General features: G+C 55.9%; 1 protein-coding gene across 3 annotated transcripts in view; it reads left to right on the forward strand.

Annotated features, from left to right (window-relative positions):
* Window positions 1–1,331: 1,331 nt before the first annotated feature.
* SLC12A5 (solute carrier family 12 member 5) overlaps window positions 1,332–23,548 on the forward strand; it is a gene marked incomplete at its 5' end in the record, with an annotated part of 34,064 nt that continues 11,847 nt past the window's right edge. For 2 of the 3 annotated variants that reach the window (XM_081291816.1, XM_081291815.1), the window contains 11 exons: window positions 1,332–1,452; window positions 14,079–14,173; window positions 14,445–14,576; window positions 15,140–15,286; window positions 16,070–16,124; window positions 16,602–16,732; window positions 19,286–19,527; window positions 20,114–20,325; window positions 21,721–21,891; window positions 22,162–22,260; window positions 22,377–22,434. In XM_081291816.1, the coding sequence (XP_081147942.1) occupies window positions 1,332–1,452; window positions 14,079–14,173; window positions 14,445–14,576; window positions 15,140–15,286; window positions 16,070–16,124; window positions 16,602–16,732; window positions 19,286–19,527; window positions 20,114–20,325; window positions 21,721–21,891; window positions 22,162–22,260; window positions 22,377–22,434 (1,463 nt within the window). Of the gene's footprint in view, window positions 1,453–8,505; window positions 8,558–14,078; window positions 14,174–14,444; window positions 14,577–15,139; window positions 15,287–16,069; window positions 16,125–16,601; window positions 16,733–19,285; window positions 19,528–20,113; window positions 20,326–21,720; window positions 21,892–22,161; window positions 22,261–22,376; window positions 22,435–23,548 lie in introns of those variants that run through there. The other variant, XM_081291817.1, reaches the window with a different exon arrangement.

Here is a 23,548-nt window from a genome sequence, read left to right on the forward strand (position 1 = left end):
AATGTTATATTTGTGAGACTCATCCATACTATTCTGTAAATTGTACCTTGTTTATTCTTTAGTATTGTGTAGTGTTCCATTCTGTGAATGTACTACAATTTATGTATTTTATTACTGATAGACACTTGGGTGGGTTCCAGTGAGTTATGAGTAATGTCGTATGAAGATTCTTGGAAATGTCTTTTGGTACCCATGGGCAGCCATTTCTTGGGTGTGTATACCTAGGATATATGCATGGAGTGACCAAACAGAGTTCCTCTTGGACTCCTACCATCATCCACCAGGCCCCACCATCAGCAGGTCCTGCTGGTTCCTCTTCCATAACTTACCTGAAAGCAGATGATGGCCACCACTTTAGCCTGGTCACCATCACTTCCCACCTGGGGTGGGGGTGGGGTCTGCAGGAGACTCCTAATTAGATTCCCAGCTTCCATGCCTGCCCTTCTTTAGCAGAGTGTTCACTCACAGCCAGAGTGATCCATTACAGTATAAATCAGATCACAGCATTCCTCTGTTCAGAACCCTTCAATGGTTTCCTTTGTGGATTAGAAAGAATCCAGACTCCTCCCCAGAGACTTCAAAAGACCATTTGAACTGCTTTCCTCTCTTCTTCATCTGTCATCCTTCTCTTCTGCGTTCACTCTATTTTAGACACATTGGCATCTTGCTGCTTCTGCAACAGTCCAGGTTCCTTCCACCCCAGGGCCTTTGCATTTGCTATTTCTTCCGCCAGAGAATTCTTCCCCCAAATCTTTGAAAAGCTGGCTCTTCTCAAATATCAATTGTCTGGGAAGCCTTCTCAGGCCACCCCTCAAAGTTGTTCTGCCCACTTCCCATGGCCCTCTTTTTTCCTTAACATATACCACAGTCTCAAGTGATCTTATGTATGTCTGTTTACTTATACTCTTTCTCCCCTGTCTCCTCATTAGAAAATAAGCCCCAGGAGGACCAGAAGCCAGTCCCTCTCATTCTCCAGTGTGTCCCCAGGGGCCTAGCCCTGCACCACGGTCTGAAACACAGGAGCGCCATTAACATGTGCTCGGTGAATGAGTGTACTCCGTTGGTTTAGGCCCGGGCTCCAAGGGTCACACACCGGGGCCCTCCTTGAGGGATGACTCTCAGCCGGGTGGAATCGAGAGCCCAGGGCCTCCGAGCGAAGTGGCCAGACTCGGGGAGCCCGGCGCAGCGGGCACTAGGACCCGGAGCGGCGCGCGGCGGGCGGGGGGCGGGGGGCGGCGGGCGCGGGGAAGCGCCTCTGCTCTGTCCTGGAGGCCGGCTGCGGCCACTTGTGCGATCCGGGCCGCTCCGCGCCGCCCGGCCCCTTCCGCGCCATGAGCCGCAGGTTCACTGTCACCTCGCTGCCCCCCGCGGCGCCCGCCCGAGCCGCGGACCCGGAGTCCCGCCGGCACTCGGCCGCCGACCCCCGCCACCTCCCCGGGGAAGACGTCAAAGGTAGAGGCCTGCGGGGCGGGGCCTGCGGGGCGGGGCCGGGGGGCGCTGGGGGCGGGGCCTGGACGGGGCGCAGGTCCCGAGAGGCCGCCGAGCCCCGGGGAGTGGGAGTGCGAGGCCTGCGGAGCGCGCGGGGGAAGCGCGAAGGGGCGTGGCCAGACGGGGGCGTGGCCGGAGGGGCGGGGCCTCGGGAGAGGCGCGGCCCCGGGCGCAGGGGGCGATCTGGTGCCGCAGGGGCCGCGGTTAGTGCAGGGCTAGCCCAGAGCACTAAAGGGGTCCGAGAACTTGGGTTGGGTGCGGGACCAGAGGAAAGGGGACTGCTGTGTGATCAAGGTCCAGAGCCAAGGGGAGGAGGCGGGATTAGGTCCCTTGGGGGCAGGAAAGGGAAAGGGTTGGACCTGGAATAGAGGAGTAGGGCCGGAGTGGGGCGGGGTTGAGGGCGGGAGGGAGAGAAAGTCAGGGTCGCTGGGACAGGGGCCAGGTCTGCGGGTCATCGCTGTAGGGAGTATCCGCCGACCATCTGCCTCCCTGGAGGCATCGCGGAACCCTGGGGCTCCCCAGGAGATGGAGACAGGAGAGTTGGTTTGAATCCTGGCCAGCTAGATCGGAGGAGGATCCCAAAGGGACTTCAGTCCGGACCCTCGGGGTCACCGCTTCTTCTTTGTTCCAGCTCTCGCAGGATTGGGAGGAGCCAGCTTATGCTGGGTCGGGGGCATCTTTTTCACGGGCCCTGTACGATAGTCTTGGTCAAGATACAGAGGAGACGCGAGGGGTTAGGGTATTTCCGGTCTTCCATAAAGAAGTAGCATCCTGTGCGGGGTGTAGACAAGTGATAGAGCACTTGCCTACATGCACGAGCCCCCTTCTCCCCCGCCATACACACAATTAGCAACCTGGTCGCATGCAGAACCTCCCTGCAGGGGGCATTTATCAGGTATCCTTTCCCTAGCTCTGCGCCCCTTAAGTCTGGGAGGAACGAGGCCAATCGGCTTGGAGTGGCCCTAGTGAGGGGAGGAGAAAGAACTTCCCCGGGCCACCAGGGGTCGCTGCTGAGCCGCAGGTGATCCTGCCCTGACTGGCGCAAACCCAAGCGCCCCAAACCCTTGAGTGGTAGGCAGATGATTCTTGAGCAAAACTCCTCGTTGTTTAGACTAATGTATGGAGGCCTGAACTTCCTCTGAATTCTGGTCCCGTAAGCTGATCCGCTCTGGACGTGACCACTCCATTTCATTTCTCGAGATTCTTCCGCTGGCCACCTTTCCCATATTGTTTGCCCCCTTTTACCAGCCTCCCAGATCCAAACATCAGAAACCTGGAGCCAGTTCTTAATGCCTCCTTTTCTCTTCCCACCCAATCCAATCTGTCCTCGTGCGTTTGCCACTGACCTCCAAAACTGATCCTGAATTTGATTAGATCTCTCTCGGTCATCACCCTGGTCCAAGCCTCCAATGTTTCTCATGTGGTGTCCCTGCCTCCAGTCCTGCTCCAACCATCCCCCATGTAAGGTGCCTGTCACTGTAGGATAAAAGCCAAATCTTCTGATCTGTCATTCAAACTCTTTCTACAACCTTTCCTGGTATATTATCAGTGTTCATCCCCCATTCTGTAAACCAGGACAACTTTCCTCCTCAAAGTTATAGCTCATTTCACGTCTTCTGAAAATCCTTTTCAATGTCCCTTCTTCCCAGTCAGAGGTGCTCATCTCTCTTTGACCCACCCATTGGAGCACAGATCTCAGTGGATGGCAGTTATTTTCTTATGTGTCTCCTCCATTGGAGCATCTCAAGGACAGGGGCCATATCTTTTTATCTTTGTGTTTCAGGCCCAGAGCTTGGCATTCAGTAGGTGTTTGATGCCTGTGGGTGAGAGATTGTGACTCTAGTCTCATACTTCTCCTACCTTATTACCTCCTTCTGTATCCCTGACCTGGGAATAAGATGACCCTCTCTAAGGTGACAGCTTAGTCTTCTCATTCACACTCCCAAGCTTCTGTACTATGGAAGTGAGACACACTCCTCAGGTTTCTGGTGTGCAGATGTGCATACAAAATGGATGTGATTCTTGGATGCCGTGTGCTTGTGGTAGAGGCTGTGTGTGTGTGTGTGTGTGTGTGTCCTGAAAAGGGAGATCCCTGTGGTGCTTGGTGAGTCAGGGCTTATGTGTGTTACTGCATTGCCAGTGTGCTGATTGGCATGTTGGTGTGTACATTTCTGTGTCTTTCTTGGGGGGAGGGACCTGAGTGTATGAAAAGTTCTATCTTGAGAGTGGGTGACTTTTAACCTCTTAATCTCTGCAGCCTCGCACACTGACTTGAAGGTCACTCAGTGGGAACTAGAGGAGGCTCCTCAGGGGAAAGAGCATCTGGTGGTATCTTTTCCACAGTTGTTCTTGCATCAGCCCTCTGGTCCCAGAGAGATGCTCTCCCTATTCTTGTCCCTGGGCACAAAGGGAGAGGTGGCAGCACTACAGGTGTGGGAGGTTTGGAGGAGATCTTGCAGAGCCCATGTGTGTGTCGATTACTCTGGTTCAAGGGGGCGGGGTTTTCCCTGCCACGTGCTTCTGGCTTCCAGGGGATCAGGTGTCAGCAGTTTGACCTACAGGTGGTGAAGAAGCAAGTCGAAGGCTGGGCCTGCGTGTCTCAGTTGCCCCACCTGCACCATGGGAAGACTTATGGGATCTGGCTGGAGAGAATTGGACTTGGGACAGGTTGTTACAAGGCTGAGCTATTCCCCGGCCCTTTTATACCTCCCAGAAAGAACTCAGGACCTGGGGAGACTACAGGAGTGGGGATGTGTGCTCACAGATGGAGACAGGGGGAGAGGGCAAGACTACAAGACAGCCCAGCCATCTCCAGCTCTGGCTCTGTGCTCTGGCCTTGGCATTTCCCCTCTGGGTCTCGGGTCACCTACCTGTAGTGTAAAGCATGACACAAGCTTTCTGAGCACCCCTCTAGCCAAAAAGATGCCAAGAGGTTTTAAGGATCTAGAAGGGCAGAGCCATCTGCCTCCTCCAGACCCAAACCTCATGTTTCACTCTCTCCAACTGTAAATTGGGAAAAATGATGCTGTTACTATTACTGGTGTGTGTGTGTGTGTGTGTGTGTGTGTGTGTGTGTGAGAGAGAGAGAGAGAGAGAGAGATATCTTCTCTGTCCAAGGAGTTCTCTAGTTGTTCATCCTAAGCCAGGACTCAGAGCCTCATTGCCCAGTACCTCAGCCCAAGGTGAGCCCTGGGAATCTCCATGGCAACAAACTGGTTATGAACGGGCTGCAGTTGCCATGGTGACAGGTCTCTCTCTCTTTCTCTCTCTCTCCTCTCTCATCCCCCTCCTCTCTTCTCAATGAACCAGAGAGATCTGCAGGCCTTAGCTTTCCTGGTGGGGTGGGAGTTGGGGTGGGTGCATGAAGGGGTTCAGATTGGGAATCCCGGAAGACGGGCTGAATCTGCAGTGTAGTGGGGGGCTGTTGGGGGTGCTGTTTCTATGGTGACGGGGCTGCAGCCTGTTAATTAAGCCCCCGGTTGCCACGGAGACAGTGGTGGTTGACGTGCTCTGCGGCGAGCCCCGTGTGGGGCGTGCGGGGTGCTGGACTCACCGAGTCACTGCTGGGCTTCCGGGTCTGGAAGACCGGCTATGCAGGTGGGAGAGAAGAAGCGTGAAGGAGGGGGCTCAGGACCTTGGCTCCATGAGGCCACAGCTGAGGGGAGGTACGTAGGTCACGGGGTGATGTCATGAGACAAGGAAGGATAGGAACTGAGCCCTGCGGGGAACACTGTCTGCTTTCTGAGGGAAAGGACCCAGTCAGGCGGTTCCAGGTTCCTCCTGACAGCTCCCTGTCCTGGTTCAATGGATGGAGCCTGGGATAGAGGTCAGAGAGCTGCACTCGTCCCCACTGTCACAAGTTCACCCCATGAAGAAAATTCTTTCCGTTCCATTTCCATTCCCAGACTCCCATTTCACTGTAAGTGGTGGTGGGGAAAATATTCTAAAAAGTCTCTTCCAGTTCCCAAATCCTGATACCCAGGGGGCAGCTTCTCTGAGCTTCCCCCACCTCTGGGAAACATAAGGTGGGAGGGGGTATGAGTTTTAGATTCAGAGTTCAAAAATAGGACCCCACCCAGCTCTGCATCTTGTGTTGCTTTAATGAGGGGTTCCTCAGCATCAGACCTTCCTCTGGGCGAGGAAGCGTTGCTGAGCAGGCAGCTGGGTCCCTGGGGTTCAGAGATGAGGGCTACTTCTTACCGGCCAGTGCCAGGCTGGCAGTGTAGGAGGTGCCTGCAAGCGTTTTCTCAAACCCTCACCACAGAGGGTTGGCATGAGGCTAGGTGAGGGCCCAGTCTCCCTGGGAGGTAAGGGATATAAACTGAAGGATTGAGGTCTCTCCTTGCGATGTCCCCTTTCAGGTCTGGGCTCTGTGGCTTTAGTTGGAGGCTAATATGGAGCAGGAGGAAATAGGATTATGCAGCCTAGCCCTTTTGTTTTACAAATGAGATATTGAGGCTCAGAGAAAAGAATTTGGTTTTTCTCAGAAATACACAGAATTCCACTACCTCCTGAATTCCATATGGCTCTTGAGATCAGAATTCTGGTGAGGGTGGACAGATGGGGTGGCCAGGGGAGGAGGAATCACTTCTGCCTTCACCTGAACTCCCCAGGGACCTGGGTGTCCCCATGGTTTGGCTCCATGTGGTCAGAGCTACCCTAGCTCTGGGCCACAAATTAAAGGAAATAATCCCAGGGGAATGTTGCAGACCTGAGATGCTGAAAACTACAGCATCTGCTTTATTCCATAGCACTTAGACAAACACACTTGACATGTTTTTAGTATGTCACACATCTCCGCAGAGTAATGGAATACCATAGTGTACTACTGCTGGTGGCAGTAGTAGTGGAGCACTGGAAAATTCTTGAACACTGGCCTTCCCACCTACTACCCTTTCAATCCCTCTCACAATCCTAAATCATCTCACTTTTTTTTGTGTCCTCCTTCCAACCCAGAATACCAATGTGCACACCTCGACTGAATAGCTAACTCTCCACCCTAAAGGGTTAGTGTCAACATCAGACCCTTCAGAACCAAGTGGCAGCAATATGTTGTTGGAGGGTCCCTCGGAAGCATCTTTGAGTCAGCAACTGAACACTGACTTGTCTGAAGTCCTGGACAAATTTGTATCAGATTTGGAGCAGTGAGCCTTGTCCATGGTTCTGAATGGTCCTGTCTTAGAAAGGGGTCTCTGTGGATATGGAAGGCTCTTTAGGACCCCTGAAGGTCTTCTGGGTCTCCTTTCCATTGAACATCAAGAGTCCATTCCAGCTTGGAATCCCTGAAGCCTGAGCATGAAAAGGAAAGGGCTCATCAGACCCAATATCTGTTCCTTTTTTTAGGAGCCAGTAGCCAGAGGCCACTAAGTTAGAGATGCTATATGCTGTCTCTTCTATTGAAGGAAAGACCAGTTCAAAGAAAGCTCTTCTAAGGATAAGAGCCCTAAATTGGAGTGAAGGGAACCGTATTCTAGACTGAGTTCTGCCCATTCACTGGCAAGTGAACTAGGCGATCATTGCCCCTCTTTGGTCCTTAGTGTTTTCATCTGTAAAAATGAAAGCTGTGTATTAGATAAGAAAAATAATACTTCTCTGGTCCTGTAACTCTCCTGGAATTTAGAGGACTAGTGTTTGGTGTGAAGGTGAGTTTGAAAATATTTTTCCTGAATTTGTTCATTCCCTCACATGTTTAGAACTTCCAGACACTTAAAGGGTTTAAAGCTCTGGGGCCAGTTTCTGAGATTTCTCCAACACTGACTCAAACCCGTGTTCTAGGGGTTCCAGGTTGATCAAGCTTCTGGGACCTGATCTCAGGAGAGGGGGGAGAAACACAGAGAGCATGTTAGCTGTGGAAGCCTCAGAAAGCAATCCTGGATTAGGGGATTAGACACTCCTGCCCCAGGAGAAAATCTGGTCCCCAACTGACTGGAGGCCTCATTCCCCCCTCCCCCACCCTGTCTCTGGCCAGCCCCAGGCCAGAGTGCCCTCCCAGAGGCTGCACCACCCCTCGTGGAAAGTCAGTGCTCCCTGGAACATTATTGCTGTCTGTTCTCCTGATCATTCTTATCCCCAGATCATTCTACCATCAGAAAGTCCCAGTCTGCAGACTCCAGAGACTTGTCCTGGGTGGGCGGGTGGGTGAGGGTGCTGAGACTCCTGTCATAATGACAGTGCACTGTAACTAGTAGGGCTCCACCCCATCCATTTTAAGATAGGATGGGTCAGACAATCAGTGACCCAAACCCCTTCCGGGGTGCAGCACAGTGCTTCACGTTGGGGCCCTGGGTTCTGCATGTCTCCACCTCCAACCTCTTGAATAGCGATATGAGAGTCTGATTCTCCTCCTCCCGTCAGGGCTGGCCTCTTCAGCTTTGCAGACAGGCTCCCTAGGGCCCCATATTCCATGGCGCTCCCCCACCCCGCCACCTCATCTTCCCTCTGGGGGTCACCTCAGACCCCCAGTCAGGCAGCCGCTGCGGGGCCGCCTCCCGGCGGCCGCGACCTAGTTCCCTGCCGTTATTTTTAGGGCGCGGGATGGCACCTGCCCACGTGCCGGGCCCCGCCTGCGCTGGAGAGTGGGGGGAGCTGCGGCTGCTCAGGGGAGGAGAGGGCCGGTCCCCCGCCGCAACCCCTTTATCCCACCCGCTCACGCCCCCGTTTTCCTGTACGGGGGCCAACAGGCGCGCTCTGCCCGCCCCCCACGTCCCCTCTTCTCCCTCCCTACAGCTTCCCCCCCAAAAAACCCCGCCAGTGGCTCACGCCTCCTGCATACGGGATGAGGTGAGCAGCGCCGCTGCTGAGAGGGGGCGCGCGCGGGTGTGAGCGTGTGTCCGTGTGCGAGTGTGTGTGCGCCGGGCGGGCGGGCGGGCGGGCACTGCAGCTCCTTCCTCTGTGGAGCGGAGAGCGAGCGAGCGAGCGAGCGAGAGAGCTAGAGCGAGCCAGAGAGCGGCGAAGGCGGGCAGAGGGGCGCGAGCGAAGCGGCGCAGCCATCCCCGGCCCCGGCGCCGCGCCGCCACCATGCTAAACAACCTGACGGACTGCGAGGACGGCGACGGGGGAGCCAACCCGGGTGAGCAGTGGTCCGGGGGCGGCGGGGAGGGGGCGGCGAGGAGGGGAGTCAGGGCTGGGTGAGAGGCGGAGCGGGGGCGGCTTCCTTTCGGGAAGAGCTTAGGACTGACCGGGCGGCGGACGCCGGCGGCGGCCGGGAGCTCAGCTCCATTGGAATGCGCTACGCGCTGTCCGAGGTGCTGGAATGCGCCGCGCCCGGGGGGCAGAGCTGGGGCCGAAGGGCTGTCGTTACCCGCGGCCTAGGGACAGACTTAGGTTAGCTAAGCCGAGAAGGATGTGGGAAGGGAATGGAAGAGCCAGAATGGGCTGACATGCAGCTCGACGGGCGGGAAGGCTCCTTTCCCGAGAGGGGACCCTGGCGTCCTGGCGCAGAGCAGGGGCTGGTGGTGCGGGGGGGGGGGGGCGCAGTCTGCTGCAGTCTCTTGCTCTGAGACTTCTAGCTGGAAGGTGGGGGGAAAGGTAGCTCTGGGGATTTGGGGGCATATGACAGCCCCCGTCTGGTCTGCGGCATTCCCTTAAGGGGACACTTGGTGCAATCCGGACCCCCTCCCCCAAGGCTTCCCGAGCTCCAGCCTCAGACTGAAGCTATCTTTTCCGTGGATTTTTCAGTTTTACTTTGCGGAATCTCCCTCTCCCTCTCGCTTCCCCATGGGTTCCTGTTCAGGACGGGAAGCAAGATCACCCTCCTTTCTTCCCTTCCCCCCTCCCCTTGGTAACCTGGGGCGACAGTGTGGTTTCCAGGGCGGGGCAGGGGGTAGTCTTTTTAGTTAGCTCTGATAGCTTTCCTAGTGAGGCCTCAGAAATGGGGTCCCAGCAACTGAATCCCAGGCGCCGCGGCGCGGACACTGCGGACGCGCTGCGGTGGGTGCGGAGATGGCCAGGAGCAGAGGGGCTCCGAGCAAGTCCTTTTGCTGCTCCCGCTCTCCCCCGGCCCTCCTCCGCGGTCTTCCTGCTCCGAGGTCTTGGGGCCAGCCACCCCCTCGGGCTCGCAGGCCCCCCGCCGCCCCCCAGCGGTCTCAGCCATCCATCACGGCTGTCAGCCGCCCCCACCCCCCACCCTCCAGCGGCGCAGCGTCCCCTGCGCACTAGCGCGCCTCCCGCGCCTACTGTCTGCGCTCAGCGCCTTAAACGCTCCCCCCACCCCCTGCATTGCTTGACCCTCTGGGCTGAGACTCCCGTGGACCTCTCTGGGGGTGGACCGAAAGGCCTCAAGAGCTGAAAGAGTGGGGTCTTCCAGACTCTAGCAGCTTTGATTCTGAGGTCCTCTATCCTGGATTCCATTCAGGGCCAAGTGGCCGCAGGGAAGGCTGGGGACACCAGGGTTCCTGATCCTTTGTCTGAGACACCCCTTCCCCATTTTTTCTTGGGGGCTGAGTGGCATATAGGAACCAGAGCTACCAGCTGACCAACTCATCCATCTCCCCAGTGACCCTGGGGTCACCTCATTGGGCAACTGCCCCCTCCCCCGCGGGCTTTGGCTGCAGGGAGAGGGGGTTTGGCAAAGTTGAGTCTGCGGCAGCGCCTGGCATGCGGACTCTGCGCTCAGGGAGCAAAGTCAGGGTGGGGGAGACTTCATTTCCATTCGATCCCCTTCAGATGCTTCCACTCTGTGACAGGGGCTCAGCTTGCAAGGTAATCTCTTTTCTCCCCCAGGCGTGGGATATGGCCCAGTCCCTCAGCACCCACTTTCTTTACCAAGGCTTCTTTGGGCCTCGGGGTTTTCATGGGGTCTTGGGAGGCCTAGTAAAGAGGCATCTTTGTGTTTGAAGCAGGAGTGGAACTAGGAACTCTATATAGTCCTGCCCCTCCCCATCAGTTTCTACATGCTGTTATAGCCGGCCCATCTAGAGACCATACATGGTCCAGGACCTGGACTGGAATGGCCAGAACCTGTGACAGGCCAGGTTGTGGGTCCCAAGGAGAGAAGGCCTCCCAGGGACGCTGGAAAGGTGGTAGGAGGAGCTAAGGACTTTCTGGGCTGGAGGAAAGTGGGTCCAAGAACCCCTGGCAGGTCAGATTCTGGATTCGTGGGGCTGAATGGAAGGAGCTGGCTGCTGACCTCGGGGAGGCGAGAATGGCCCAGAAAAGAGGGCTCCTCTGGACTAAAGAAAAATGCAAGGGTATTGTCCTTTCCCGTGGGGTCTACGCCCCCTCGCCCCCAGGCTGGCTGGGGATTCCCCCAGGCCCGGCCCCAGGCCCGGGAGGCTCCCTTGCCCGCTCGCTGCGTCCTCCCCGGGAGCTCTGGCCGCAGCTTAATTGAAAGCCGATTCGGGCTGAGAGCTCCCAGGGGGCGGGGGCGGGGGCGGGAGGCTGAGCCTCGGTCTGGCCTGCCTCGCGCGCCGCCCAGCGCTCCCCACCCCGACTCTGGCTCGGGGGTCAGGGCGAGTTCCCCTGAGCTGTCCGGCTCCTGCGAGAACTCGGAGCTCACTCCCTACCCCCCAGGCCTCGCGCTGGGCGTTCCGGGGAGGGGACCCACCGGCCTGGCTCACGGGCCAGCAGCCTGGCGTCCCGCCCCGGCGGCGGGTGAAACGTGGGACTGGGGCTGGCCGAGGCGCCCCCTCCCCTGCTCTCTCCTACTGGCCGGGATCCGGCCTGGAGTCAGGTCTGCGCTGCGCGCCGCGTTACATAAGCGGCTGCGGGCGCGTGGCCTGCTCGGCTTGGCGCGGCGCTCTTGGCCCGCGCGGTCACCATGGAGACCGGCGCAGGGCCGCCTCGTTATGGGGTCTCCGGCCAGCTTGCCCCCTTCCGGTCTTTTCTGGGTCCCTGCTCCCTCCGTACCCCCAGTAAAGGAAGAAGGGCTAGGAAGGGGGTGTAAAAGGGCAGATTGGAGGGTCTGTCGTGTCTAGTCCTGGTCCTAAAAGGGACACTTCTGGGGAGGGACCTAGTCTGACAGGAGACAGAGCAACCCCTAAATGTTGAGGCTGAGGGAGGTTGTGGGATGAGAAGCCCCAACTGGCAGGCCCCAGGGGTGTGATAGTAGCGCATAGCTAACTTGTGTGGGCACACCCAACCCGCACTATTCCAGTTAACCCCCGCCACCCATGAATTAAACACTGGGCGCTCTCCCTTTGCAAACCGAGCTTAGAGTGACTTGCCGAGGTGAAGGCAAAGCCATGACACTGAGGCTGCAACCTGGATCTCCGACTCCAGCCCTTTTCCCGAACCATCAGGAAATTCCTCTTATGCCATGCCCCTCCCTCAGCCTCTCTAGTGCTCACCATGATTCGGTGAGAACAGGAGGCACCTTGTAGGCATTCTAAACAGAGGGGGACCTACCTGACTCTGATTTCTCCTGTTCGGTGGCCCCAGACAGCTCTGTTATGACCTGGGGTCATAAAGGGAGACCTGAGGAATTTACCTCCAAAGCCTGTTTCCTGAGCCTCTCTCCTGTGCTGGACTCCTATGGGGAGGAAGGGTCTGTTTTTCTCATGTGTGAGAAGAAAGAGCTGGTGATGTTGCTCTGTTAGGCACCCTCGTCGTGATGAGTGAGTGGAAGTGGAGGCAGGAGTCTGAGTGGTGGTGGGCTTCCCTGGAATAGGTAAGATGTTACTTCTTTCCTGTGCCCCAGTTTTTAGTCAGGATGGAAGTGGGTTTAAAAGAGGGCCAGGCAATGCTCTGGAGATGGGCCCTGTATGGACTACTAGGAAGGTGTCCAGGAGGTTAGGAGAAGGATGTAGAGCATTTGAACAGACGGGGATGGGAAGAGAGGGAAACCAAGAGAGGAGGGGACTGAGATTCAAGGGTACACAGGGCCTCAACTTTACTGGGGACTTGGGGAGTCTCTCTAGGGTCCAGAGACTCAGCCCTGCATCTGGGGAAGACTGGTGACTGGAGGGAAGGTACCTGCAGAGACCTCGGGTCTCTCTGAAGGGACCCCTCTCCTGATGCCAGGGATTCTCTCCTTGAGTGATCTCATTGAGGCACATGGCTCAGCTCTCTGCCTGCGTATCTTTACGTGGGACCCTGCTCTCCTTTCTCTGGCCCAGCTTCTGTCCTTGGTGTATCTGATCCATATATCCCGGTGGCTTCCAGGTAGTGCTCCCAATAGTGCTTCACCACAACTAAATTCAGCATCTGCCCCACCCCAAACCCCTTTTCTTGTCTCCCAAGTTATTAAGGTGGCACTATCACCCACCCGTTCACCATGGTAGAACCCCAGGCATTATCTTGGATTCTTTTCCTCTCCCGCTTTCCCAATCATCTGACATAGAAATGTGCCAGTAATTCCGAGTCTGTCCACTGCCTCACGTTGCCCTGGTCTGGATCATCCTCAGCCCTTGCCTGGATACCAGAAGTCTCTAGTTCCTGTATTCCTCACCTAAAGGCCACAGTGATGGCTATGAAACACACTCGCCTGTTTGTGACATTTCTTTGTGTTAAACTCTTCATGATTGCCCACTGTCCTCCAAATTCTTTAAGATCATCTGCTACTTGGTTAAAGGCTCACCCCACATTTACACTTCTAGGCTCATCTTGGCCAGTTCTTATTCTTCAGCCCCAACATGCCCCTTCCTCCAACTCCAGCAGACCATACTTTGTTGAGCTTCTCTAACCCACTCGGTTCACTCTCACCTCTGGGCCTTTGAACGTGCTGTTCTGCTATTCTCTCTGCCTGGGACACCCTCCCCGCCTCCCTCCCAGTCTAGCTCTTACTCATCCTTCAGTTCTGAGCTGACACGTCACTTCCTCTGGGAAGCCTTCCGTAACCTCCCAGGCTGGGCTGAGTGCCCTCCTGGGTTCCCACACAGCCTGAGCTCCCAATATTGCTTCACCACAACTAAATTCAGCATCTGCTGGAAATTCCTGATCACTGCTTCATCTCCCTTGGCTTGGTTCCTGAAGGACAAGGACGGCATCTCGTTCTGTGTGTTTACTTCCCCATGTAGGTACCTGGTAGGCATCCAGTTGACTGACAGTGAAGGGGGGCAGTGGGAGGTCTGCCCTCCAGGACCTGGAGTTTCCTTGGGGCTTTGGACCGCACTGTTCTCCTTTCTCCCCAGGAAGGAACATGCGTCCACCCCAAAGCACCAGGATAGTCCTGGTTAGGATCAAGAAGGAACTCTAAGTGGCATGGGGCACAAACCTGTAATCTTAGCTCCTTGGGAGGCTGAGGCAGGACGATTGCAGGTTTGAGGCCAGCCCAGACAACTTAGTGAGACCCTGCCTCAAAATAGAACATAAAAGGGCTGAGGCTGTGGCTCAGCAGCAGAGTGCTTTCCTAGCATGTGTGAAGCCCTGGGTTTGATCTCTAGTACCTTAGGAAAAAATGGGGTCTCTGGAGGGTCTTGGGGTACTCTGGTAAATGAAGTAGCGCCCCCCAGAGCAAGGAAGCACTCACACGTTCACCCTCTGCCGGGCAGTGTCACAGGCTCTTTGTCCATTCTACAGAGAAGAGAGCATGAGCCCCATTTTTCTAACGTGCAGACCAAGGCTCAGAGAGTCCAAGTGGCCGCACAACTGTATGCCCAGGTGGACGGAGGACAAACAGTTGGTGGCAGACCCCTGATTCTCTGCGTCCTCAGGTGATGGCAACCCCAAGGAAAGCAGCCCCTTCATCAACAGCACCGACACAGAGAGGGGCAAGGAGTATGACGGCAAGAACATGGCCCTGTTTGAGGTGGGCTGCTTGTGACCCCCGCCACCCGTCCGTCTCCTCCTTCCTCCTCAGGAAGAGCGCATCCTCCCCACCCCTCCCTTGGGCCGCCTTCCGCCTGGGTCGCCCTCCCCCCAGCTTCACCCTCTCCGCTCTCTGCCCCCGTCCTCCTTCCCTGGGCCCGGTCACCCCACCCAGGGCTCTCCCTGTCCTGGGCCCTCTGCTCCCACCCTCAGCTCCCCCCAGCCCCCCCCCCAGGCCTCCAGGCTCCTGACACTGACACCCTTCCTCGTAGGAGGAGATGGACACCAGCCCCATGGTGTCCTCCCTGCTCAGTGGCCTGGCCAACTACACCAACCTGCCCCAGGGAAGCAGGGAGCACGAGGAGGCAGAAAACAACGAGGGCGGGAAAAAGAAGCCGGTGCAGGTGGGGCCTGGCGGGAGGCTGGGAGGAGGATGGAGGATAAGGATGGAGGGTGGATGGTAGAGGCCGAGGTGTAGGAGGCAGGGCGGGGGAGGGAGGGCAAGGAGGTGAAGGATGGAGATGGGAGGGAGGAGGGAGGAGGTGGCTCCAAGGACGGATGGTGGGGTGGAGTGGGGGATGGAGGAGAGGAAGGAAAGAGTAGGCGAAACCCGGAGGAGGCTGAGCAGGAGGCCCACGCCTGTGATCCCAGCAACTTGGGAGGCTGAGGCAGGAGGATGGCAAGTTTGAGGACAGTCTCAACAACTCAGTGAGACCCTAAGCGACTTAATAAGATCCTGTCTCAAAAGAAAAAAATGAAAAGGGCCGGGAATGCAGTTCAGAGTGGAAAGGCACTTGCCTCGCACGTGTGAGGCTGTGGGTTTGATCCCCAGCAGCACACCCCCAATCAGAGGAGCAGGATGAGGGCTGGGGAAGGAGAGGGCAGGACCAAGAGTGGGACACAGAGGAGTAGCGGGCGGGTGCTGGTGATGGGGGCGCTCCAGACACTGACGCTGGCTTCCCTGCAGGCCCCGCGCATGGGCACCTTTATGGGTGTGTACCTCCCGTGTCTGCAGAACATCTTTGGCGTCATCCTCTTCCTGAGACTCACTTGGGTGGTGGGCATAGCGGGCATCATGGAGTCCTTCTGCATGGTCTTCATCTGCTGCTCCTGTGTGAGTGACACTGCCCCCGTGACAGCTGGGGCTTGGCAGAGGCCTGGGGGTGGGAGGCGGGAGGTGGAAGCTCCAGACCCGGGCTTTCCATAGGAGCCACTGCTGGTGACTTTTGAGAGTAGATCAGGTCTGACTGGCCCTTCCGCATCTCATGGGCTCGTCCCTGATGGCTGTTGACCAGGTTTCACGTGGATCTGCGAGTGTGTCTAATCACACAAGTAATTAAATGCAGATTCATTGATAAAATGATAAGCATAGCAAAGAAATTAGAGCTCTCCGATAATCCCACAAAAGTTGACGTTTTGGTAGATTGAGATTATGTATCACAAACAACATCGCAACTGGATTCTTCTCATTCTCTCTAAAAAGTCAACTATTCAATGAACCCAAATTCTTGACACGTTTCTGTGTCCTCGAATATAACCTTGAGACAGCTCTGCATGCGACGTACCCAGTGCGGAAGTCATTGCACCTATTTTATAGATGAAGAAGCTGAGGCCAGAGAAGCAAAGGGAGCTGTCCCAGGTCACGTGGCTGGTTGGGGGCCAAACTGGGGTTTCCAGAGCCCTCTGGTACTGACGCTCCCGAACGTCCCCTCGCATGGTGAATAAGAGTTTTTCTTGAGAAGGACTTGGCACAGAGAGAAGTTGGAACAGGCCCAGGGAGAAGCTCAGCAGAAGAGAACCTGTGGGTTTGGCTGGTGCTTACGGGGTAAACGGCTTGGCCTCCACCCAGGCCACTGCGGCCCCGGCAGCCGCCACTCTGATGATCTCTCTTCTACAGACGATGCTCACGGCCATCTCCATGAGTGCCATCGCGACCAATGGTGTTGTGCCTGGTATGTGGAGGGGACTCCAGGGAGCAGGAGGGGCTGATGGTCAGAAGGAGGGACGGAACCCTGGGCTCTGGGGATCGTCAGGACCTGAGAGAGGCAATATGGCAGACCAGGGGCCTGGGCTCTGTCTGCTTATGGGGTAGGCCAGGAGCAGCCTTTTTGGGAGTGGAAGAGGGAGGCCATTGTGGGGGTTGAATCGGGCAGTGACAGCCCTCCCCCCTCAGCCTGAGACCCTCCTAGGATGGTGACATCGTAGCTTCTGGGCCATGACCTCCTTACAGGGGTAATTAGCAACATGCTGCTAATTAGTGCTGCAAGATCCACACAGAATGGTTGGCTGGATCTCCCCCAGTCCCCTTGCTGGGGGCTGCAGCCTGCAGCAGAGCAACCCTTTCTGCCCTCTGTCACTGAGCCCTCCTCGTCCCCTAGGGCAGCCCAGTGCCCCTGGACCCTCTTGCTGATACTTGGCTTTCTCTGCAGCTGGTGGCTCCTACTACATGATTTCCAGGTCTCTGGGCCCAGAGTTTGGGGGCGCCGTGGGCCTCTGCTTCTACCTCGGCACTACCTTTGCTGGGGCCATGTACATCCTGGGCACCATCGAGATCCTGCTGGTGAGAGGGGCTGAGGGGGGCTGGGGCTGGGGCTCAGGGGTGGAGTGCTTGCTGGCATGAGTGAGGCCCTGGGTTCCATCCTCAGCACCACATACAAAATAAATAAAATAAAGATATTGTGTCCATCTACAGCTAAAAATCTTTTTTAAAAAAGAGGGTTTGAGGAGGAGACGTGGGGTCCCAGGCGGTCAGCCAGGGAACCAGTGCTCCCTGAGACTCCTGTCGGCCAGGCTGCTCAGCCAGGCCCAGAGGAATCAGGTGTTCTGTCTTGAAAGCGTCCCCAGCCTAGCTGGGGAGACGAGATACAATAATTATGCAACACCAACAGCTGCCGTTCATCAGGCCCCCACCGAGCTCTCAGCACCGTTCCAAGTGCTGTGCAGCCATGAGCTTGAATCCTCCCGAGGGTTAAATATTATGACGCCCATTTTACAAATGAGAAGTTCAGAGAGGTAAGATAACGTGCCCAAGGTCACTCAGTTTTCAGGAAGGTGGCAGAGATGGGTTGATAAGAGTTAAAATCAGAGTAGAATTAATAATAGTGAAGGGGCTGGGGCTGGGGCTCAGCGTAGAGCGCTCGCCTAGCACGTTCGAGGCCCTGGGTTCGATCCTTAGCACCATGTAAAAATAAATAAATAAAATGGAGGTATGGTGTCCAACTACAACTAAATAACAACAACAACAACAACAACAACAACAATAATAATAAAAATAATAATAATAAAAATAAAAGCAGTGAAGCCACACAATAGCTACCATGTGGTTCCTCCCACGTGCCAGGAACTGTGTCAAGGACTCCGGGAATGGTCATTCTAAAGGGCCTGTGGCTGCTGAATGACAAGAGATAAGAAGCACGTGGGGACCCCTGGAAAGAGGTCTGTTAGGAGCAGTGGCAAATGGGCAGAAGGCAGGCCCTGGGCCGTGTTTGAAGGACAGGGCTGCTAGACCCTCCTCGCCCAGGTGGGTGCCAGTGAGGGTCCCTGGTTTACGGAGGGCAGAGCTGACAGTGCCCACGCCCGGTCCTACGCAGGCTCCGAGGCTCGCCGCATGTCATTTGATTTTACCCTCGTGGCTTGTTCACGAGCTGGAAGATAACCACTTGACAGTGGGGAAAGCAAGTCTCAGGGAGCCTAAGGGACATGGGAGGACGTGGACCTGTGTCTTTGGGCTTCCAGAGTCTGTGCTTGCCCCCTGTCCCCACCGCACTCCTTGAAGAGCTATTGCTCAAGGTGCCACAGCTCCAGTTTGGGGGCAGGACAGGAGAAATCAGGGGTGGAGAGGATGCATGGGGACCGGAAGACCCGAGGAGACAAATGGGGAGAGAAGAAGAACAGACGTTTGTGACTTTTAAAAATCAAATATTGTGGCCTGGGGCTGTGGCTCAGCGGTAGAGTGCTTGCCTAGCACTGTGAGGCGCTAGGGTTGATCCTCAGCACCACATAAAAAAAGATAAGATTAAAAAATAAAGGCATCATGTCCATAGACAACTACAACATTTTTTTAAAATTAAAGATTTTAAAATGTGTATCATAATAAATTCTGGGCTGGGGATGAAGCTCAGTGGTAAAGTGCTTGCCCAGCGTGTATGAGGCCCTGGGCTTGGTCCTCAGCGCCACCCCCAACTACCCACTACATAAAACAGGAAAAATATTAAATAAAAAAATGTTGAAAAAAGGGAAAAATATCATCTAGAGAAAATCATCAGGATCTTTTTTGGTGCATTTTCTTCTAGTTTTTGCTTTTCTAAATGATATTGTATTCCATCTTTGTAAATATACCTTCACGCTATAAGCATCTCCCTGAATAACTGGAAACTCTTATAAAGGGAAGATAACTTTGTGAGAATATAAACATACTAATGTTTAGCACAGAAACTTTAGAAAGTGCAGATGTGCAACAAGAATAAATATTATGCACAATTTAATGATTCGGGGGAAACCGCGGTTAATATTTTGATGTATCTGCAGACACGCTGCAGACATACACACATCTCTGTCTTCACAGATAAATTTACAACAATGAGATCATACAGCATTCTTATTTTAAACCTGATTAAGTCCACCAATATCACACGTGTAGTTTTTTTAGTCAGCCTATATAAACCCATGGTTTGTGTGAGGGTGTGTTTGGGTGTGTGGGTGTGTGTGCTCTGGGAGCCGAACCCAGGGCCTTGTGTGCGAGCCGAGCACACTCTGTGCTGTGGGCTGTCGGTGACCCTGTGCCTCCTTTTCCAACAGCCCCGTAGTTTATGTCGGAATGTGATTCATTTGCCCAACCTCTGGTAATGAACACCGATTTCCTTCCACCTTCCTACTAGAAGTACGAAACCACAGGCCGCTCATCATTGTGATTGACGGCTGCGGCCTAGTCCTGCAGGGTGGGCCGCCCTTCCTCGGCCACCCTCAGGACCAGGGGTCTTGGCCCCACTCGCTGTGCCGTGGCGGGCGTCATCGGCCCCCACAGCCGTGCCCATGCTTCAGATGACTTCCCTGGGGTGAGCCTCAGCTGGTCCTCTCTGGGTCCCCTGCCTGACCCCTGGCCGGCTTCCTGCAGGCGTACCTCTTCCCGGCCATGGCCATCTTCAAGGCAGAGGATGCCAGTGGAGAGGCGGCGGCCATGCTGAACAACATGCGTGTCTACGGCACCTGCGTGCTCACCTGCATGGCCACTGTGGTGTTTGTGGGCGTCAAGTATGTCAACAAGTTCGCCCTGGTCTTCCTGGGCTGTGTCATCCTGTCCATCCTGGCCATCTATGCTGGGGTCATCAAGTCTGCCTTCGACCCACCCAACTTTCCGTGAGTGCTGCCCAAGGCACGGCCATCCCCTCTGCCTGCCCCTGGTTCAGGCCCCTGCCAAGCCCCCTCTCCCTGCCTGGCAGAAGGGGTGTGGGTGGGGAGCCACTCTGTGGGAGGAAGACTTCTCCCTGTCTGGGCTGCTTCCCCAGGGTGGGAACAGTTTCCCTGGTGAGGGTCAGCCGCTGGCTGGTGGGTGGGCTTAGGAAGAAGGGAATGGGATTGACCTCTGAAGGATCCACACTGCGGTGGGGGAACTTCCCTGGACAGGACAACTCCAAGAACGGGACAGCCTTAGTGTGGACAGCCCCTCCAGGATGGGAAAGGACGCAGAACAGAGGGGCCCCGCCTCAGGTCTCTGGACGGGGCGCCCTCCCGGCCTGGAGACTGTTGTCCATGGTGCTGAGATGAGAATCGCTTGAGGAGCTTCAGAAAAAAACAAACCCAACCAAACCCCCCAAACACGGTGCACAGGCTCCATGTAAATGAGACCAGATCCCCCTGGTTCGGGCCCTGGGTCCCCTGGGGTTCCGTTGTGAAGCCAGGGCGAGGCCTTGTCCCCATCTTCCTAGCTTGTTCCTCTCCCTAGGATCTGCCTCCTGGGGAACCGCACGCTGTCGCGCCATGGCTTTGATGTCTGTGCCAAGCTGGCCTGGGAAGGAAATGAGACGGTGACCACGCGGCTCTGGGGCCTGTTCTGCTCTTCACGTTTTCTCAACGCTACCTGTGATGAGTACTTCACCCGAAACAATGTCACGGAGATCCAGGGCATTCCTGGCGCTGCCAGCGGCCTCATCAAAGGTCTGGGGAGGGAAGAGGCTGTGACCAGGGAGCACTGCGGGGATTGTAGGTCACGCGGTCAGATGGAGAGGCCCTCCTTGGGATTCAGTTAAACTCAATCAGCTTTAATTGAGCACCTACTCTGGGCCTAGCCTCATGGAGGGGTGGGGATGAAAAGGAGCCAAGAATCTCACCAGTAGAAGGAAAGAAAGCCACCACTTTAACAGATGTTCACTAAATACCTGCCAAGTGCCTCTGTGCTAAGTACTAGTAACACAAAATAAGTCACAGTCCTTGTCCCCAAGGAGTTAGTGACAGAGAGATACATTAGCAAGTAAATTCCATTACACATAGATGTGTATTCGGTGAATGGAGAACTCTCAGGGGAGGGAGGCTTCAGGTGTATCAGGTGACAAGATGAGATTCTTATACCCACCTTAGGCAGGTTTTGAAGGACAGATGTGAGCCTGGAGTTCTATCAGGGCATAAGGGGATCTCAAACCGAGGAACAGCTGCTTAGCGCTCGCAGACACAGACGGGCATAGTGTGTCCTCCCAACCACAAGTCGTCTGGCATGACTGGGACGTAAAGTGCAAAGGAAAGAGGGCAAGAAGTGGCGCTGGAGAGGCTGGCAGGGGCCAGCTGTGGCCGCCTCGGAAGCCGGAGAGGTTGGGCTGTGTCCTGAAGGCAGTGGGTCCACGAGGAGGTACACGGAACCCCCAGAGATGACAGTTTTCTGAACTAGAGGAGGAGTGACGGCAGAAATGGGACAGGGTCCTTCACAGGGTGCTCTTGCCACCCACCAGGTATCTGGCCTATCTGGAGATATTGCTTGGTTGTTAAAACTGGGGGTGCAACCGGAAGTTAGTGGGTAGAGGCAAGGGTGCGGCTAACATCCTGCTGGCTGTGGGTAGCCCTCCACAGCAAAGAGTCACCTGGCCGATATGTCACTTGGGCCAGGCAGAGGAACCTGGAATGAAGACAAGGGCATCTGAGAAACGCTGAGGAGGGGGCGGGCAGAGGTTGGCCATGTTTTGAGGTGGGGGAGGGGAGGGGAGCAGGGGAGGGGAGGGGAGCAGTGGAGGGCAAGGCCAAGGGAGTGGTGTCATTCTGAGATAAGAGGCAGGAATGGCGTGGGGGCAGGGACGAGGTCGACCTGGGACGCATGGAGTCAGTCTGAGTCAGTCTTGTGTGTCTTCCCCACTAGATGGGGCTGTCTGAGGGCAGGGACTGGGTTCTGTTCATCTGTGAAATCTATGCACATGGCCTAGCAGCAGGCGGACAGAGGAGATGTTGGTGGGAATAAAACGTAGCCCAGACCAGGGAGCAAGATGGGGTGGTCCCGCCCCACCTCCTGGCCCCAGAAACCTGGTCTCCCGACCCCTGGAGTCCCCTGAGCATCCCCTCTCCCCACAGAGAACCTGTGGAGCTCCTACCTCACCAAGGGGGTGATTGTGGAGAAGCGTGGGATGCCCTCGGTGGGCCTGGCGGATGGCACTCCCGTCGACATGGACCACCCCTACGTCTTCAGTGATATGACCTCCTACTTCACCCTGCTGGTCGGCATCTACTTCCCGTCAGTCACAGGTGAAGGGCGCTCTGGAGGGCCTGTCTGCCTGGGAGGGAGGGAGGCCAGGCCAGAGGGGGCTCCTCAGGATTCTTAGTCTGACGACCCCGTCACGTAAGTAGAGCCACCATCAGTCCTGAGTGGACGACGAGGCGTGAAGGCCAGACCTCACCCGAGTCCACTTGCCAGGACCGGGCCCCGGGTTCCCAACCGCAAGTTGTGTCCTTTCTTCCTGGTCAGTCTGGTCTCCCGTGTGCCTGGCGCTTGTCTGAGGTATTCTCCTTCTGCAGGGATCATGGCGGGCTCCAACCGCTCTGGGGATCTCCGGGATGCCCAGAAGTCCATCCCCACGGGCACCATCCTGGCCATCGCCACCACCTCTGCGGTCTGTATCCTGCCTTGCTGGACGGGGACCACGGGGGGGGGGGTGCTGGGGGAGGCGGCTGGTCCGGGGTGGGGGTGTGGGCTACCTGCACTTTGAGGTTCTCCTTCACCCTCTGTGTAGACATCAGCTCCGTCGTCCTGTTTGGGGCCTGCATCGAGGGGGTCGTCCTGCGGGACAAGTAAGTGAGGGGATCAGTGGGACCTGTCTGGGGGAGCGTGGGCGCAGGAGGCTGGATTCTGGAAACACACCGTTCAGGGTGCAGCCCTCCGTGAGAGGCCACCGGTGTTCCCCACTGACCTTCTTGTCATATTTGTCTTTCTCATGCCCGTTCGGGAAGCTTGGATGGTAAATTGTTTCCTTTAGGACAATGATAGTCTCTCTCTCTCTCTCTCTTTTTTTTTTTTTAAGAAACAAGCCTCATTCAATCACCTGATATTTATATATCTGTGGGTAGGTCATTGTCCGGGATTCTTGGGTGAGCACAGATAAAGAGCTCACAGTTTTGTCCTAGAAGGCTCTTTGGGGGTGGTAGCCAACTTGTAAGCAACTTCAAGTGCCCAGCGGTCAGACTGGCCTGAAAGAGAGCCCAGGGCTACGGGAATGTGCAGGAGGGGCTGCCGTCCAGTCCTCAGGGCACTGGGGCTGCAAATGGGTTATGCGCTGTTCAGTCCTCCCCAGCCACAGAGCACATGAGCCCTCTCCCCGGCATCCTCCCCTCCGCGATACAGCTTACCCAGGACTCCGCTGCATTAGGTATTAGAAGTGATCTAGAGATGTTTTAAAATATTCGGGAGAGTGTGCATAGGTCATGTGCGAACCCTGTGTCGTTTTATGTAAGACGTGAGCATCTCGGAGTTTGGTGTCCTGGGGGTTGTGTCTCATTCATCCTTCCCACGTCCACGTTGAGTAGAGATTAATTAGGTGGCTAGGAGGGGGAAGGACATGCCAGCAGCGGTGACATGGGACGGCATGAACAGGGGAGGGGGAGAAATGGCTTGCGTGTGTGCGTACCTGTGGCTGTGGGTGGTTCCATGTCCCTGGAGCACTACGGTGGGGAGGGAGGAGGTCCTACCACAGAGTCACTTTCCCCCAGCAAGTGGCCTCTCGAAGGTAATGCAATGGGGTCCCCGGGGCTGGAGACCGGCAGGAGCCAGGATCAAGGCCTGACTTTCATACCAGGAAACTGAAGCTTTCTTTACTTTTTTTTTTTTTTTAAATGGAGGAAACCTTGAAAATGTTAAGCAGGGGAGTGACCTGGCCAAGTGGGCGATTTGCACATATCACACCAATTA

Source organism: Spermophilus citellus, assembly GCF_964194105.1.
Source record: "Spermophilus citellus genome assembly, chromosome: 4".
Lineage (NCBI taxonomy): Eukaryota > Metazoa > Chordata > Mammalia > Rodentia > Sciuridae > Spermophilus > Spermophilus citellus.